Consider the following 18,289-nt stretch of genomic DNA (forward strand, 5'->3'; position numbering starts at 1 on the left):
GCTGCTGGTTATGCAACATATCAGACCTGAGCGGGGGTGGATTCGGGCCACATAACACTGATGAATGCTAGCAAAAAGAAAATGCTATCGCTTGTTAAAACACATTGCAGCAATTTGCCTCCGCTTTTTTAAGTGTCGACATGATATGTTGTTTATGTAAAAGTATTATGTGCAATAATGCACGGACTGTACAATGATAATTATAAAAGACAGTGATTGGTAATAAAAAAAAAACTTGACATTTGAGGGAGTGGATTTTCAATCACCCAAAGGTCAGTTAAAAAACACACCGGGAGTGACTTCTCAACAACACTAGCGCTGTGTTTACTTGTCAGCATTGGCCTGCAGCTTGTCTTCTCAAACATACAGCCTATGCTGCAATGAAAGACGCCCACCTGCTCTCTCTTTCTCATATCACTGAGGGTACTTTACAAGCCCTCTCCCTATGCTTGTTACTAAGCAACAGCCACTCCTTGTTTACTTATGTGTTTTTGCATTGTGATTCTCACCAGAAGCCCCCCCCCCCCAGAGAGATGGTTGTCCCTTAATTTAAAGCAGCAAAGATTACCATGCTAGCTAAAACTATGAATCGTATATGACCTATGGTGGTCAGTGTTTTTAATGTAGGCCTATCACTTTCTCTCAATACATACACTTAGGCCATGGTTAGACTAGTGTATTTGTGGCGTTTTTGAATACGTTTCATGTCCCCATTACACAGAAATGCGTTTTTTGGCGTTTTTTTGTGGATACGGCTGAAACGCTAAATTGTGTTTGCGTTTTGGAGAAACGCTAAAATACGCGCCGACAACAGCGTGTAGTCTGCACGGAGCCGTTGTTGCGAAAACGCCCATGCGCAGTAGATACCATCTGCGTGCCCTTCCGGTGACACTGTCCCAAACCAAATAGCTGCAGCTACTATGTGTTGTCAAGTTATTGTTATAAGGACCCCAGTCCAAGCTACAACAGTCTGCATTCCCTTAACAATTGTTTGTATTGAGCCGTATTGTACCCATATGCAATATGTTAAATAAAGTTTACATCCATTCATTCTCCTAGCATTACCGATTGGCACTGCCACTGGATAACATGAGCTAGTGTTAGCCATCAAACCCTGTTAGCTCAAAGCTCCTCTTTCAACTTAACAAGCATTAAACAAAATGGCCCAGTCATCTATTCACCTTTGTTTAATACACACAGCGTTGTCTCTAATGTTATCTAACCACTGATAGCTCCCGATATCATCAGTTTGGTGCTGGCTAAGTAGCGTGAGCTAACGTTAGCTTCTAGCCACAATGCTATACTGTTATAATGCCAAATTCCATTGACGTTAGCATGCAGCTAACAATGCTACCGATCTTTTTTTAGACTAAACTATCCGCTCTTGGTGGTCACTTGTGTTGATGTTAGTTTTGTTTCATCAACAAATGACAGGCAGAACACACAGTGAATGTATCCGTTTTGTTTATTGCACTTTTATTAGGCTTTGCTGAAAAAGAATTGCTGCATTGAGTAAATAGGCAAGATGGTGGCGCCCATAGGCGTCTGCCTTGTTGACATTTTCTTTGCTGGAGCTTCCAGGAAGTGTATTGGCACATTCAAGTTCTGATTGGTTGAAATTGCCTTCATGTTCGCCACCTACTGCCACCTACTGCTTTGGCAGTGTACTACATCAGTGTGCTCAGGTGACAAAAACAAAACAAAAACGAAAGTGTGACACGAGGCGCAGGACGTCGCGGCGAAACACGTATGACAATGATACGAAAATTAAACGAAAGGTGTAACCGCAGCCTTAAACGTACCAGATTATGTTTAACCAGTAAAAACATGTTGTTGTTATACAGGTTTATCCTCTGCTATGGCCATGCAGTTTATTGTCCTGCACCAATGACTTGACTATCATAAACACACAACCCATTTCATAAAGCTTTCTCAAATATTGACCCGTACAGGCTGTCTACCTCCCTCCCGCATGGCCTCAAACAATACCGTACCTCAAACAGGCAAAATTTACATTTTGATTGAATCTGCAAATTCTGTTTTTCGGCTTCTCCAAAGCCCTTTTTGGTGTTTTTGACTTCTCCGACTAATACAACTCAGTGCCTGTTACCAAATTGCAGCAGGGCATTTTTACATTAGTGTCTATTATGATTTTTTGAAGTTTGGTGGAATTAAACCTTGTTGTCATTGCCTTGACATTGATCAGTGGTATAGTATAGTTTAAGCTACATTTATCCTTTTTCCCCCCATAAGTCTTTCCAGTATATACCTAAGAAAACATCACGTGACAAGATCAAGTTGACAAATCCACCAAAGGCATTTTATACCAAACATTTCTCATGACTCTCGAGGATGGTATTCGAGGCTGGTTAATTCAGTCACATAGCCTGCTGACACTTCTCACGTCCCTGACCGAGGTACGTGTGCATAACGCCACCAAATGCAATAACTTGTCACTCTTCGTCTTTAGACCCAGTGCAGTGAGACACACTTTTACTGGCTTTAACCCTTTCACTGCCACACTACGGCAATACGGAATGTTAACCCTTTCACTGCCACGTGACAAAGGGTTAACCCTTTCACAACCACACTACAGCAGGTTAACCCTTTCACTACCACACTACAGACGGTTCTGTAGTGTGGTAGTGAAAGGGTTACCTTCTGTAGTGTGGTAGTGAAAGGGTTAAGATTAGATTGAAACCAGCGATGCCCAATTCCCCACTAACCTGGTATCAAAAGTGTGTGAAAAGAGATGATATATCTTGAAGAGCCTGATCCCAGAGGTGCGAGAGGTGCTATCTGTCAGGCTTCAGAGTGATTGTTGGTGGTTATTCACTGTTTACCCACATTTTAACCTGTACTAATACAACAACAAAAAAGGCGGGAAAAGACAAGAAAACTAAAAATAACCTGTTGTTTTCAGCCTCAACCTAAGAAAACTCCTCTGTTTGTACATATTGGGGCCTAATGGAATAGGGAATTTATTTGTGTGGATCCTTCACAAATGCGTCTGATCCAGAAGCACGTTTGTTTGATTGTCATCTAAGGAAGGCTTGACCCCACCACTTAGGACAGGGCAGAGAGAGAAGATCCGAAGCCGTTCCTTCAGAATCTGTCTGTGGGCGTGTTGCCTTGTTGCACATTGCAGCATGCCTGTCTATGTGTGGACACATCAGCTTGCCTGTGTCCAGACCTGTTTGGTATGCACCCTGCTCTGAAACAACCTGGTCCCTGCTCCCAGCCTAGACTCACTGGTGCAACCCAGGGATTTCAGGGCCCACGTTTATCACATGCCTAAGAGTCGGGGCACTGATCTAGGATCATGTGTCCAGAGATACACCTCACTCTGACTCATGAGCCAATCTGCACTCAGATCAGCGCTCCTAATTCAATATGCTTGAGGAATTACAGGCCCAGAGCTCCAATCCGAACTCATGCCCGGCGTGCTTTCATTCTGGATGGAAGGCACAGACGGGCAGTGTTCTCTGTTTTGAAATCACCTCCTGCACCATGGGATCTATTCCTATGGAAACCTTTGGCTTTCAGAGGAACCTACTATACTTTGTATAGGTAGGTTGTTATCAGTGGTGCAATTCACACAGTAGCTTTTGGCACAGTGTTGTAGAGGTGCAGGAATGTCACGGTTGGCCTTGTGTCTATCCAAGGTCTGTTGAGTGGGCGTGTGCAGCATGGGTGTTGCGCCGGTATTTTGTTATTATTTTTTTTGTGTGTGATTATCTTTCCCCCATTGCCAGTCAACCTGTGCTGTGACATGTCAGTGTTGGTGTGAGTAAACACATTAGGTGTGTGTGTGAGAGAGAGGGAGAGAGTGAGAGAGAGGGAGAGAGAGAGGGAATAATGTGTAACATTGTGGTGTAGTTAATAAAACTATTACACTTAGAAGAAGCTTTCATGTTAGTGGCAGTAGAGTTTTATGGGGAATATTTTTACTGAAAAGTTAGTTAATTGTGAGCAAACCGCCCATGTTTAGCTTTGGTTTACGAGGTAATGAAGACTTCTGTGTGAAGTTTACATGCGAGATAAAATGGGGAGCATTTTGCTTTTCCAGTCTGGTCATGCACCAAATTGTTCCCACATGGCAAACAACAGGAGAGTGTTCACACAACTAGGCCTAAGCATTTGAAATATGTCTGAAAGAAAGGGATCGACAGGGCATCTGAGACGTACATACTTGTCCTCCACTTGAAGCTATTGTGTCGGCTTGAAGGCCCTGAGAGAAGCTGCATGGAGGAAGGACAAACAAGGAGGTATCTTAATGTTTGCAAGCACCTCCAAAAACATGACCTGGTGCTAGTGATGCACCGATGTGAAAATTGTGGCCGATACCAATATTAATATTGCTGTTCTGGCCGATACCGATATTTACCGATGTTGATATCTCTGTATAGAAAACACTTTTTTTTATGATAATCAAATAAAGAGCTATTTTCCAAAACGCCTTTTTTTTCTTTTCTTTTTTTTTATACTTTTGTAACTTATTTTCAGAAATTAATGATATTTTGAAACTATTTAAGGCCAAAACATGTAAAAAAAAGAAAAAAAGCAAATTGGGCCCTATCTTTATCGGACCCGATATTATATCGGCGGCCGATATATCGTGCATCACTATCTGGTGCTTTATGTTTTGGATATAAGATCAACCTCCACTGGAGTTACCCAATGAAGACGAGCGGAGTTGGAAATATTACAGAGTACACAACTAGATTCATTGTCCAGGAGTAAGGGACAACCCATCAAGGCTCATGTCACACAACTCGCAAAAGATACTACAGTACTGACTGACATAAACTCCAAATCATTAATCCAAATCGTTCATCCTGTTGACTAGTGTGACTTTCAAACGAGGAGAGTTATCCTTGATTGCACAGGCCAGCCATTATGCAATATAGCCAGTCAATTCCAGGCTCAAGGCTGAATGAATGAATGAATGAAAACTTTATTTAACAGATTGCAGAATGGGTACAATACAGTACGGCTCGATACACACAATTGTTAAGGGGATGCAGACCAGAGAAAGACGTTTGTCTTGTTTACATCAGGGTCCCCCATTTTCAATTCATATCGACATTTATGACATACACAACATACATGACATTTATGGCATAGGTACATACAGGTATTTAGTACTGATACATTTGTTCTTAAATGCCTAGTGACAAACTGTAAAAAGTACCAAAGTGGAACATAGCCATGTTGGCTCATAATCCAAACTGTGCTATGTGAGGGGACAGATGTCTTTTCTAGAGGTTTTCTGCAATTTCCTGTCCTGTTTTCAAAACTCTTGACGGTTCTTCCTATCTGTGGTCTGTTGCCACATAGTAACAAATAGACTACAGGGGGTAGTTCTGTCTACGTTGGTATTCTAAGACATGTTCTTATGATAATACTGTCTATAGATGTGGAGTCCATATTGATACTGTAGCTGTATGGTAACAGCACTCTCCTTACCCCACTTATTATGTTTGTAAATTGGTTACACGTTGTTCCTGGGTCAGTTTTGAGCTGGTTTGTTTGAATCACCTCCCAGCAGTCGGCATTTTACCCCCAAGTTGTGTTTTTTTCCATACTTACCAGCAAGTCACATATGTACAACAGTAATGTTAACAGGTTTTTGTACTTAATAGTCCACGCAAACCTCATTTAGGCAATTCTGTATGATAAAACAATTGTTTTCATTACAAGACATTTTAATATGATAGATGCAAGATGATCAAATGCAAGATTCTATAGACTTGAATTGATGTGTATTTTCAGTCACCGTTCTAAGTGACTAACGGTATCTTTGAAACCAAGTAATATACCCACAGTTGAATATACCGTCAAGTTTCATACAGTAAAACACTTTTTTAGGGTGTTTCGGTGATGTTAAACTGATGATGAACTGGAGTATATTTGACAGTGTGTGATGGTCTCTCTGTTGGAGTCTGTATTCTGCATTTTGTTTTTAAACAATCAATACAGCAGATACGCTTTTCTTCACTCGATTGTGTACTCGCTCTCTCTCTCTCCTCTCTCTCTCTCTCTCTCTCTCTCTCTCTCTCTCTCTCTCTCTCTCTCTCTCTCTCTCTCTCTCTCTCTCTCTCGCAGCGCTTAAAAAGTTTGCGTTGCGTGCTTGTGTTCTAAATGCACACACAGCCCTGCAGTGATGAAGATAATCTATGAAAAAACACTCAAGACCTACTACTAGGGGTGTAATGATGCGAGATCAGTTAATTCCCCAAAAAATTTTGAATACACAAATGTGGCTGGCGGAACTGATTCACTCAACATGAATGGACTATAGGTCAATAAAAACAATACACAAAAAATTTAAAATTAAATAAAATAAAAATAAATCCGATTATAATCGATTCTAACATATTAAATTCGATGCAGTTGAATCGTCACATTAGAATCGATGCGTTTAGATTAGGGATGCTCGATATTGGCTTTTTTACCGATACCGATATACCGATATTGTCCAACTCTTAATTTAAAATGGAATAATTTCAGGTAATTAACATTACATATCTCTTGTTGTGGAATTAACACAACATTATGCATACTTTTGACAATAAATAAAATCAGAATTTGTTCTTACTTGCTTGCCTGGGTAAATAAAGTTTATGGAAATGTAAAATTTAATTTTTATTTAATTTAATTTTTTAAAACCGATACAGATATTTTCCGATATCACATTTTAATGCCGATATCGGCCGATAATATCGGACATCCCTAGTTTAGATTAATCGATGCATCGTTACACCCCTACCTACTACGCTTGACAGGAACCTACTCATGTTCCCTTTAGGACTGGTGTTAACTGTTAAGCCGATTAACTGGTTGTGGCGCTGTGTGGGGAGCCATCAGTCCAGCCGTAGTGTGGTCGTCTGTGTTTGTGTTCATCATGTTGACACTGTGGGGAAGGGGTGTCTGCAAAGGGCAGGTGTAGCTTTGAGATGTTCCCTTTGAATTCACCATCACTGGCATCAACAAAATGGGTAATATTATGTTTGCATAATGTCATAATTTGTGTGTGTGTATGCGTGTCTGAGAGAGAGTTACTTGAAAATGGTGTTTACAAAATGTATTTGTCTCAGTCGATCTGCTGCTTTGCTGTATTCTTTCATCTCTGCAAGATCAATGGTCCGAGTGTTTTGACTTTTAACGTTGACACTAATTTCAGTTGATCGGCAACTAATTCTAAGTGATTTACTAGTGAAGAGTCATCTACTTGTGCCTCAATATGTTCTCTAACTCAATCTCATTTAACTGTGAGAGAATAAGGGCATATTGCAGCCACTGTGATGTGACAGAAAGAGGGGGTGTTGATAAAACTTTCCACTCTTACACTGAGAGAGACATTTTCTTCTGAATGTGGTCTAACAGACAGGAAGTAGCAGAAACCCACTGCTCTGTGATGCTTTTCCTGTGAGTGCAAGATTCACAGGTCAGTTTGTGGTTGCTGTTTAGTTTTTCTCAGCTTTTTCTCAAATATATCACTTCTATTTGTGTCTTTCTTAGTTCTTCGTAGGTGCCACTGTGATAAAGGGCAAGTTCAAGTAGGCTACAGTATATAATGATAATGGAACAACTAATGATAATTCAGAAACAAACTTGCCTGTTAGATGATCAAAGGAGTCCCTGACTAAAAGAGAAACTGATCTCTGGGAAGCCTTCTGAGTTCTGAGCAACAAGGATGTTACAGAGCTACTCTCCACATCATGAGTTAACGGTCCACCATCTTCCCTGTATACAATAGCCACCTATGGGCAGTAACTATGGTTGTCGGCTGTGCAGCCTAATTCCTGTACTAAAAGGACCAAAGATGCCAGGGAGGCTGGCATCACTTTACACACGTCAGTATAGAGTAGATGACAGATGTATTCTTTTTTACATAAAGGTCAACTAAATCTACAAAAAGTTAGTGAACCAGGTACCTTTACCATTAGCTAAATTACATTAACGGACCAGCTGAGTCAAATGTTATTGCTAATTTCTAGCCCTCAACAGCATTGATATGTTAGCTAAACAAAGAAATTATAACCAGCAAACGTGTTAATGTTAACTAAGCTACTTTAGAACTCATAAGGTAATACATTATTAATATACAGTAGGTGTGTTTCTCTCTTGGGTTTTCTGATTGTACTTGGCTGTCAATATAGGCCATGATATTGAATTTATTTAGGATTTCTGCATAAAATATAGGCCTATATTATTATGTAATATATTAGCCATTCAGAATACCAAATACTGTTCTTACATAGTGTTCAGGCAAACTTGCAAAAATAAATGCACAATTATAAAGGTTTTAATGAGATTATCTTCATGATTGAAAGCATAGTTTTTTTGTCTACCGGAATATTTTAATAATTTCATATGTTTATTCTACATTTACATGTTACATTTATTCATTCATTTAGCTGACACTTTTATCCAAAGCGACTTACAAGTTCTGTACAACAAGTCATCAGGAAGGGCACAACTCTATCAGCTGAGTAACAATGTTCATCAAAGTGTTGGGTGTTACAGTGTAGGTTAGTATATTAGGACAAGTGCATGACAGTAAAGGTTAGTTAGGGTTAGACTTTTTTTTTTTTTTTTTTTTTTTATTATTATTTATTTAATTTCATTCTAGACAGGCACAGTTGTTTTACACTCATTACTTTGAATAAAAAAAACATTATTGTTGTACTGGAAGAAATATACATGGATTATAAAGACAACATACACTTTCGCCGATGTTTCCAATCACAGCAAGTTCAGAACTGGACCCAGGTTAGATGGCCACCATGTGGTCCCATCCTAGAATGTCAATGGATTATGACTTGTCGCATCTATGGTTTTATATATATTATAATGGCCTCGCTCTCTTTTAGAGCTGACTCTATAAGTAGCTCTTGGGGAGGCATGGGTCCTTCTACCAGAGCCTAAGGCCAGAGTGGAAAAGTACAAGGCTCGCGAGATATGAGATTAAATTCCATTCTCCTCCTGCGAGCTTGTGCTCAAGGTGACGTTTTTTTTCTCCCCGTCTTCATTTGACTCTGGCACGCCAGTGAGACAGACAGATGTCAGCGCTGGCTTGAGGGCAGTGACTTCTATTGTTCCATTTCTCATACGTCTTCCACACTGCCGGCCGCATGCTGTTAAAGTGGGTGTCTTAATGGGTCTCCCCTGTACTTAGTTCTGTCTCTATATTATCGTCAGTGTGGTAGAGTCTCATCAGAGAACCAACAGAACTAAGATCACAAGTACATGATGGCAGGACCTTATCCCTCTCATTTCTGCTAGGGTTGTAAGTAACATGGCATGACATGTAGGATATTGTGATAGAATGTAGGTATATATGACATAGACCGTCATACAGGCATGGTGTGTAAAGGGTAGGAAATATTTAATATTTTGTGAACAAAAACCAAAAACCCATCTAATCACAGAATTATAACACTCTGTCGGTATGCAATAAGCTGTACCTTTCTGTTTTCTATCCTTTTTAGGGGATTTATTTGCACCAGCCACCTTAAATTCCTCTTGCAGGCACATTTTTGCCCCGAATCCCCTTTTACTCTACTGCTCTGGTGTTGTAGCTCAGTGTAACTGTAGTGGTTGTGAAAGCTGCCCCTGTGGGTTATTTTGCTGTTCTCTTACTCTGTTGAATTAGCAAACACCTTGCAGGACTATAACCTTTTCTTTCTGTGGATTACTCACAGTCAACCGTTTTCCCTGATACAGGACATTGTTGGGAATCAAGTTGGCCATCATTGTGTGTTAGCTGATTTTGTTGAGTTAAGGTCTGGAAATACGGCTTTGTCATCTCTCACTCACTAAGGGTTTTGTCACCAAGTGAGGGGTACGTTTATTTGACCCTGCAGCGCTTGTTTTCTTTAAATCTTGCTGTACTCTCTCACCCTGAATCAGTGCCAAAACAATGCCCTGACGGGAATTGTGATCCAGAAGTGAGGGTCCGCTTGGGCCTATCTGGGCCTATCAGTGGGCTCCAGGACTTGACACGAGGTTCATACCACTGACTCATTTCCCTTCCAGGAACCCAGAGGATCCTGCCCAAACAGCACTTCTGCACTGAGAGCATTTGATGACGGTGTAAAAGTTGTTTTCAACGTTTCTTGTTCTGCCGACTTGCAGACCAGTGATTCTAAGATCTGTCCATGCAGCCAAGCGGGCTTAACCTCAGTAGGGCTTGTTCAGAATCTAAGGTCTCTTTCTTTGAGCACTGAGGCCCCATTCGCCCCAGTACACATGCTCACCGTCAGCTTGTCTAACCTTTTGCCGGTGTTTAGATAGCGAGGAGAAAACTCCTTGATTTATGTCCACTGTAATTTTTTAGCTCCTATCTGCTCCGTCCAACGTTGTGTAGACCAAGCACGTTCTGTAATGCCAGGAATGCCACTTGCTCTTCATACGGCTGGCAAGCAAGACCTCCAAACCCCTATCCTCCTGTTTCCTCTTTTTTTTTTTTTTTTTTTTTTGTGCTCATTAGATCAGGGAGTTCTTCAAGAGTCTGCCTCAACAACTTCTCCCCCTGATACACTGACAGCACACACGACAGCCGTGAGTCGACTTGCTGGAACGGAGTGTGTGAGTGAGCGTTATAAAGGCAGCACCACCAGTCCTTGAGCCCTGTGACAGCCATATCACCGCCACCCCCAGCATGCTGAAAACAACAAAAACAATAATGTCCCCAGAAGAAGACCTAGTACATCTTGTAACCTGAGCAGAAAATGGCAGACAAGCCGAGTTTGTATTTCGGTCCTCTGCTTTCTCATATCCCACAATGTTTGTGCTCACTGCATACATGGTGACTCATTGCGTAGTCATTCAATTGGCTTAAATTACCTCCTTTCATGGTCAACAATGAGCTCAGCTGAAGAGACTGAAGCGGGGGAAGTAGGGCCTTCTGGGAATGCTGCATTTGTTCATGAAGCCTGACTCTAATTGGTTGTTATTGCAACAGGCAGTCACCCTGCTTGTAGGGGCGGAGTGGTAGGGGGTACTGTTTGTTTATCACTCCTCAGACTGTGAGCCTGCATGCTTCGGCTGACATACCATCTAGAACGCAGACGAGATGTGTTTGCGGGCGGTGGGAGCGGCAACGGGAGAGGATCACATCACCCTCGTCACATGACGAGGAGCCACGGCGGAGCAGTAATGCCTGGAAACAAAGCACAGTAAAATACTCCAAAGGCTGTCCAAGATTGCCCCACCCAGAGCGAGTCACAGGCAATTTGTTTGCTCTGTGTGTGGAGTGTTACGCATTGAGTAACTCTCTGACATAGTCCCTCCCTCCTGTACTCCGGCTCCAGCTCTCCTCCTCCTCCTCTCCTCTCCTCCAGCAGCCTGACGTAGTCTCTGTCTCTGTCTCTGTCTCTGCCTCTGTCTCTGTCTCTGTCTCTGCCCCTGTCTCTGTCTCTGTCTCTGTCTCTGTCTCTGTCTCTGTCTCTGTCTCTGCCTCTGCCTCTGTCTCTGTCTCTGTCTCTGCCCCTGTCTCTGTCTCTGCCTCTGTCTCTGTCTCTGTCTCTGTCTCTGCCCCTGTCTCTGTCTCTGTCTCTGCCTCTGCCTCTGCCTCTATCTCTGCCTCTGCCTCTGCCTCTGTCTCTGCCTCTGTCTCTGCGTCAGGACAAGGCAGCTGTTGTCATGTGCTGCTGGGGATAATGTGCAGGCTGGAGTCTGGCTAATGGTGAGGTTATGTAGTGTCTGACAGCAGATCAATGAAGCACTGATAGTAGGGATATAGAGCATGCATGCATACATGCACACACACACGCACGCACGCACGCACGCACACACACACACACACACACACACACACACACACACACACACCAGTGTTGTCAACTCACTAAATCTCAAGTCCAAGTCGAGTCTCGAGTCCGAGTCACCAAAGAAGAGCCAGAGTCGAGTCCGAGTCGATACCCGAGTCCAAGTCATCAAGTCTGAGCTGACGTACAAATAAAAAAAGGTCTACATTAAACATAAATGATACAGTGGTCACCATTTTTAAGGGAGTTTATTTACTTTGTGACACAATAGCCAAACAAATGCACTAGCCATCAATATCTTATGCCAAATAATTAGGGTCTATTAAAAAATAAAAACAACAACTGTGTTTATCAATTAACAAGTCCGAATCCTTGTCCTGTACCTTCCGAGTCCGAATGCAGTCAATGCTCGAGTCCGAGTCCAAGTCCGAGTCATCAGTGCTCAAGTCCAAGTTGAGTCACGAGTCCTGCAAATCAGTCCAGGACTCTGACTCGAGTACTACAACACTGACACACACACAAGCACACACACATACTGTACATGTACACACACACACTCAAATGCACACAGGCTTGCATGTACACACACACATGAACTGGAGCAGACACGGATACACACTGATACAGTGTTGTGTGAATGCAGCATACAAAGCTCCTCTCACAGTACATGCAAAACACACACACAGGCACACACCTCTCTGTACTTAGAGAGCGAGGGAGACAGAGAGAGAGGGGGGAGCCATGCACTTCTATCCTGAATCAGTGTTCAGATTGATTTGATAACAGCCTCTACCCTGTCATCTGATAACCCTGTAATGATCGGATGCTGTGATACATTCATCATTTAGCTCCAGTCCTGTCTGCAGATCACCAGCCCTACAGCTCCACATCAATACAGCTCACAGAGACCCTCTTATTATAGCGAATGAAGAAAGAGCAGCTACGATGCTTCAGCGCCCATGCTTCTGTGTTCTCGTGCTCCCATGCAGGCAGCAGGGCTGGGCAGAGAAGACCCAGAGAAGCTCCCGTATGATCAAGGGATCCAATTATTATTATTTTTTTAAGAGAGCTACTTCTAAATGATTGAAGTTCATACGAGTTGTGCATTTCCACCTTTTCTATGGTCATTCTATCTAAAGCGTAATCAGATTCTATGAATTGGAGCAATTCGGGCATAAAAGGTGGCCTAACCATCCACATGCAGTATACGTATAAAAGCATGGTGTTGAGATCTTGTTTAAAACTAGTTGTCTATTCTGAGTTTCTTATCATTATTAACACTTTCACCACCACACTACATAAGGTTAACCCTTTCACTACCACCCTACAGACGGTTAACCATCTAGTGTGGTAGTGAACGGGTTAACCTTGTGTAGTGTGGTTGTGAAAGGATTAACCCCTTTGTCGTGTGGCAGTGAAAGGGTTAACCCTCTGTATTGTCGCTCACCAAGAGCAGGCTTTCCCAATCTAGGGTTCAGGGCCCCGTGCGGGGGTTACCTGATATGAAAATGTCTCATGTCATATCATAAAAAACACTGGAAAACACTGGACTGCTCACTTTACAACCCATGAAGCCTGCCTATACAAGTAGACATTTACCAGCTTACACAAAGCCTGCCTATGTCTGCCTATACAAGTAGTCATTGAGTCAATGATGATCGCAACATTTTGTATGCACTCGCTACAGTGTTAACACACAACTGTCAGGTATTTTAAATACTGTGTTCTGAGAAACTGTGGGGTCAACTGGAGACATATTGTCTCCCAGTGCCAGCTTCACAGAATACCCATAAAGAGGTCTGCTGTGTGTGTGTGTCTGCTGTGTGTGTGTGTGTGTGTGCTGTGTGTGTGTGTGTGTGTCTGCTCTGCTGCGTGTGCCGTTGCGTGTGGAGACTCACTTAGCCGACAGAACGGAGACATGTCTGCCCACAGATGGCTTTATGTTGTCCAGAGGTCTCCTCCCGCTGCTCCTCTCCTGTCTTGACTGACGTCTGGAGTGGGACATATCACTCCCAGGCATATTCTGCAGAGGGGAACTGGGGCGTTGGAGAGCTCCAGATGGCAGTGCCCAGCTGTGGTGGCAGATGTGGGCATGCATGGGCACCGGGCGGGGAGGAGAAGGCCAGGAAGCAGCAGGGGGTGAAGTTGGTTGGAATGGACGTACAAGCTTTCAGCTTTCCCCCCCTGCGTCTGTTCTGTCTATTTTCTTGTAAAGTGAGATTTACCAGACCCTGGCCCTGCCGCACCCCACCCCCACCTGCACCCCACCCCCACCTGCACCAACCCTCCCACCTGCACCCCACCCCCACCTGCACCAACCCTCCCACCTGCACCAACCCTCCCAGCTGCACCAACCCTCCCACCTGCACCCTACCCCACCTGCACCAACCCTCCCACCTGCACCCCACCCCCACCTGCACCCTACCCCTCCCACCTGCACCCCACCCCCACCTGCACCAACCCTCCCACCTGCACCCCAACCCCACCTGCACCAACCCTCCCACCTGCACCCCACCCCCACCTGCACCCCACCCCCACCTGCACCAACCCTCCCACCTGCACCCCACCCCCACCTGCACCAACCCTCCCACCTGCACCCCACCCCCACCTGCACCAACCCTCCCACCTGCACCAACCCTCCCACCTGCACCAACCCTCCCACCTGCACCAACCCTCCCACCTGCACCAACCCTCTCACCTGCACCCCACCCCCACCTGCACCCCACCCCCACCTGCACCAACCCTCCCACCTGCACCAACCCTCTCACCTGCACCCCACCCCCACCTGCACCAACCCTCCCACCTGCACCCCACCCCCACCTGCACCAACCCTCCCACCTCTCATTGGATCCTTACTTTAAAGAAACATTAGGACTTACTTTGAGCACCTGGAAAAGCGCTATATAAAATAGATGTATTAAGTGGGAACTACACCCATTTTCTGAATTTTCCCGTGGTTTAAGATAAGATATTCCTTTATTAATCCCCTTGGGGAAACTAAGACGATGTTAGTGAATGTGTCATCAGGTGTAGAGTCTGCTCCGTAGACCATGCATTGGGAGAGATGGTAAAGAACACTGAGAGCACCCAGTATACGGGTACATGTTCTGTTTCAGAACCACGGACACTACTGAAGAATTAACCTTGATTGGGTATAAAAAAAGGCATAATTGATGACATCACAAGTTTGAGTTTTCTTTCTGGCTTCGGGACAGAGTAGCACACTTATCGATTGAACCTAGTAGAGGCCGTGGGAAAATATTGTATTGAAAAAAATCGACTAACCTAATCTTTTACTATTATGTACTACTTTGCTACTACGAAATCATCCGTGCCTATATTACTACCTACTATGCTAACCTGTCTATATTACTATGCCTATATTACTACCTACTATGCTGTCTATATTACTACCTACTATGCTGTCTATATTACTACCTACTATGCTAATCTGTCTATATTACTACCTACTATGCTAATCTGTCTATATTACTATGCCTATATTACTACCTATATGCTAATCCGTCTATATTATTATGCCTATATTACTACCTAGTATATTACTATGCCTATATTACTACCTAGTACTATGCTAGTAATCTGTCTATATTACTATGCCTATATTACTATCTACTATGCTAATCTGTCTATATTACTATGCACCCTTGTTGTAAGTCACTTGTAAGTCACTTTGGATAAAAGCTAAATGACTTAAATGTACAGTAAACGTAAACGTGTTGGACTTTGTGATGTGGGCATCATGCATGTTCTGCTTTAAACACAGTCGACCCCATGTGCCCCTGTTGCCTCACAGCAATCACATTATTTTAGTCCCTTCCTCCCACCCACCCTCTCTCTGCCACACACCCTCTCTCTCCCACACACCCTCTCTCTGCCACACACCCTCTCTCTGCCACACTACTCTCCTCCGAGACACAATTGGACCTGGAATGCAGCTTCGTCACTCACACAGGCATTTCAAAGCAAATAGGCCCCGCCCTGCAGCAGTGAGGAGGTGGAGAGGGAGGAGGGGGCAGGAGGCAGGCTGGTGAAGTAAACGCTGCCGTCACTCCCTCCTCTGCTGCTGCCAGTCGTCTGCTGTGCTCTCTGGGTTGTGGGGAGCGCTGCCCCCCCCCCCCCCCCTCCCTCCAGGTCTCTTTCTTATAAACATGCTTCAAGCGCTGGAGCTCGCTGTCCGCAAAGGTCTGGCAACCTCCCTGCATTTTCTTCATATACTTGTATTTTCGTGACATCACAGTGGCAGCGGGAACCAATCGCTGGCACACAGGCCTGTCCAGATGGTACTTTAAGACGGTCATTTTAGGCGTAATCACGTCATAATGACCACGTGCGTGCTAACCAGCGTGTGAAGCATAGACGAGTCTTTAACCAGACGTCAGCCATCTCTTAAGCCTAGAAAACGAGCTTTGACTCCCCTCTCTACACACATACATGTCTGGGTGGGGGCTCCACTACTGTGTGTGTGTGTGTAGTCTGCATGTCTGGGCGGGGCCTCCACCACAGTGTGTGTGTGTAGTCTGCATGTCTGGGTGGGGTCTCTCCACCACTGTGTGTGTGTGTGTGTGTGTGTGTGTGTGTGTGTGTAGTCTGCATGTCTGGGTGGGGTCTCTCCACCACTGTGTGTGTGTGTGTGTGTGTGTGTGTGTGTGTGTGTAGTCTGCATGTCTGGGTGGGGTCTCTCCACCACTGTGTGTGTGTGTGTGTGTGTAGTCTGCATGTCTGGGCGGGGCCTCCACCACAGCGCCCAGCCATGTGATCATTAATATTTATGCTGTCTGAGCCTCCTGATCGGGTGGACTCATCTAGTCTGGACTCATACTGAGGGGTGTTTGTATGTGTTGTGTTGCTGTAGCAGGGGTTACATGACGGGGACTACCACCCTTAAAGGAAAACTCCAACATTTTGGGAAATTAGCTTATTTGCCATCTACCCTGGAGTTAGACAAGAAGATACATACCTTTTTTCTTCTCTGTGCATGCAGTAGGAGTAGGAAGACGCGCACCGTTAGCCTAGCTTAGCGTCAGTCACTGGAAGTAGGTTCCTCCATTAGCTAACTCCAGGGTAGATGGCAAATAAGCTAATTTCCCAAAATGTTGGAGTTTTCCTTTAAGTTTGCCTGATACTCTGTTGCATTCTGTTTCATCGTTCAGTCTGAGAGAGTGCTTCCAGACTCTCTGGCTGACTTCAGACGCTATTATCAGGTCAAACGCACCAATCGGGGCAGCAGGACCAGACCCCGAATCACAAAATAGTCTAAAATTAGGCAGGAGACGAGCGGTGAGTGACCATAGATTCATCAAAACCACCGAAATGACCCAGATGCCTCGCCAGAAGCGGAGCCAGACGGCTCCCGGACATCTCATGGTTTAACTTACTGCTGTGACTCTGTAACGACAGAGCTTTTAGATCGCTTTAGTGCTGAGCCTGCCGCGCGCACACACACACACACACACACACACACACATACACACACACATATACAGTACACACACACACACACACATCCACAAACACATACACACACACACACACATACAGTACACACACACACATACAGTACACACACACATCCACACACACACACACACATACACACACACGTATACACACACACATATACACACACACACACATCCACAAACACACACACAAACACACACATCCACACACACATACACACAAACACACATCCACACACACATTCACACACAAACACACGCACACACAAACGGACACATCGACAGTCTCCCAGACACTCACAACTGCCAGCTCATCGCATGCACTCTCTCCCGCCCCTTCAACTGATCCAGTGTGTCTCCTGACCTCAATCTCTCGTCTCTCTCCTCTGCCAGGTGTAGATGCTCCGGGCGCAGCGGGACCCACCCTCCGTGTCAGAGAGGGACGAGGCTGCTTCCACCTGGGCCGCGGTTCTGCACTGATACCCAGGCTCACCGCCTCCTCTGAGCCAAGCCGGTCTCCCGCACGCTAACCCCCCCCCCCCCCCCCCCCCCCCCCCCCCCCCTCTACGGAGAACCAGGAGTCGGTGTTCACGGAAGGGAAGCCATTTTGTGCGTTGAACGTGAGCCACGAGCTCTGTCCTTGCAGATTAGGAATACTGGGTGTTTAGTCTGCCCACCCCACCCCCGTACGCTCTAACCTCCAGCGTCATGACAACGGCAGTACAGCCCAGCGAGCTGGTGTTTGAATTTGCCAGCAATGGAATGGACGAAATCAACCAGGTACTGGTCACCACACACCTACGCAGTTACACCTGGTTTCTCTTCTACCCTGACCTTTTGTTACTACAATTCAGTCACACATCCGGACCCATAGCCAGCATCAACGGAGGGGTCATTTGATTCCTTTTAGACCTTTAGTCCGGGGGTTGCACCATCCATCTTTCTCAAACAAGACATATCTCCATGGGACCTCTATGATTGATGTAGAATTTTCATAGCTGGGGAAAAAAAGCAAGCTTGTACAAACAACAC

The 18,289-nt window shown here is 44.6% G+C and overlaps 1 protein-coding gene across 2 annotated transcripts in view; it reads left to right on the forward strand.

The window, feature by feature from the left end:
* elf1 (E74-like ETS transcription factor 1) overlaps positions 1 to 18,289 on the forward strand; it is an 84,655-nt gene that overhangs the window by 40,008 nt on the left and 26,358 nt on the right. For both annotated transcript variants that reach the window (XM_084332306.1, XM_084332305.1), the window contains exon 2: positions 17,651 to 18,037. In XM_084332306.1, coding sequence (XP_084188432.1) covers positions 17,966 to 18,037 — 72 coding nt within the window. In that variant the 5' untranslated portion in view covers positions 17,651 to 17,965. The remainder of the gene's footprint in view (positions 1 to 17,650; positions 18,038 to 18,289) is intronic.

This window comes from Notolepis coatsorum, assembly GCF_963971535.1.
Source record: "Notolepis coatsorum genome assembly, chromosome: 16".
Lineage (NCBI taxonomy): Eukaryota > Metazoa > Chordata > Actinopteri > Aulopiformes > Paralepididae > Notolepis > Notolepis coatsorum.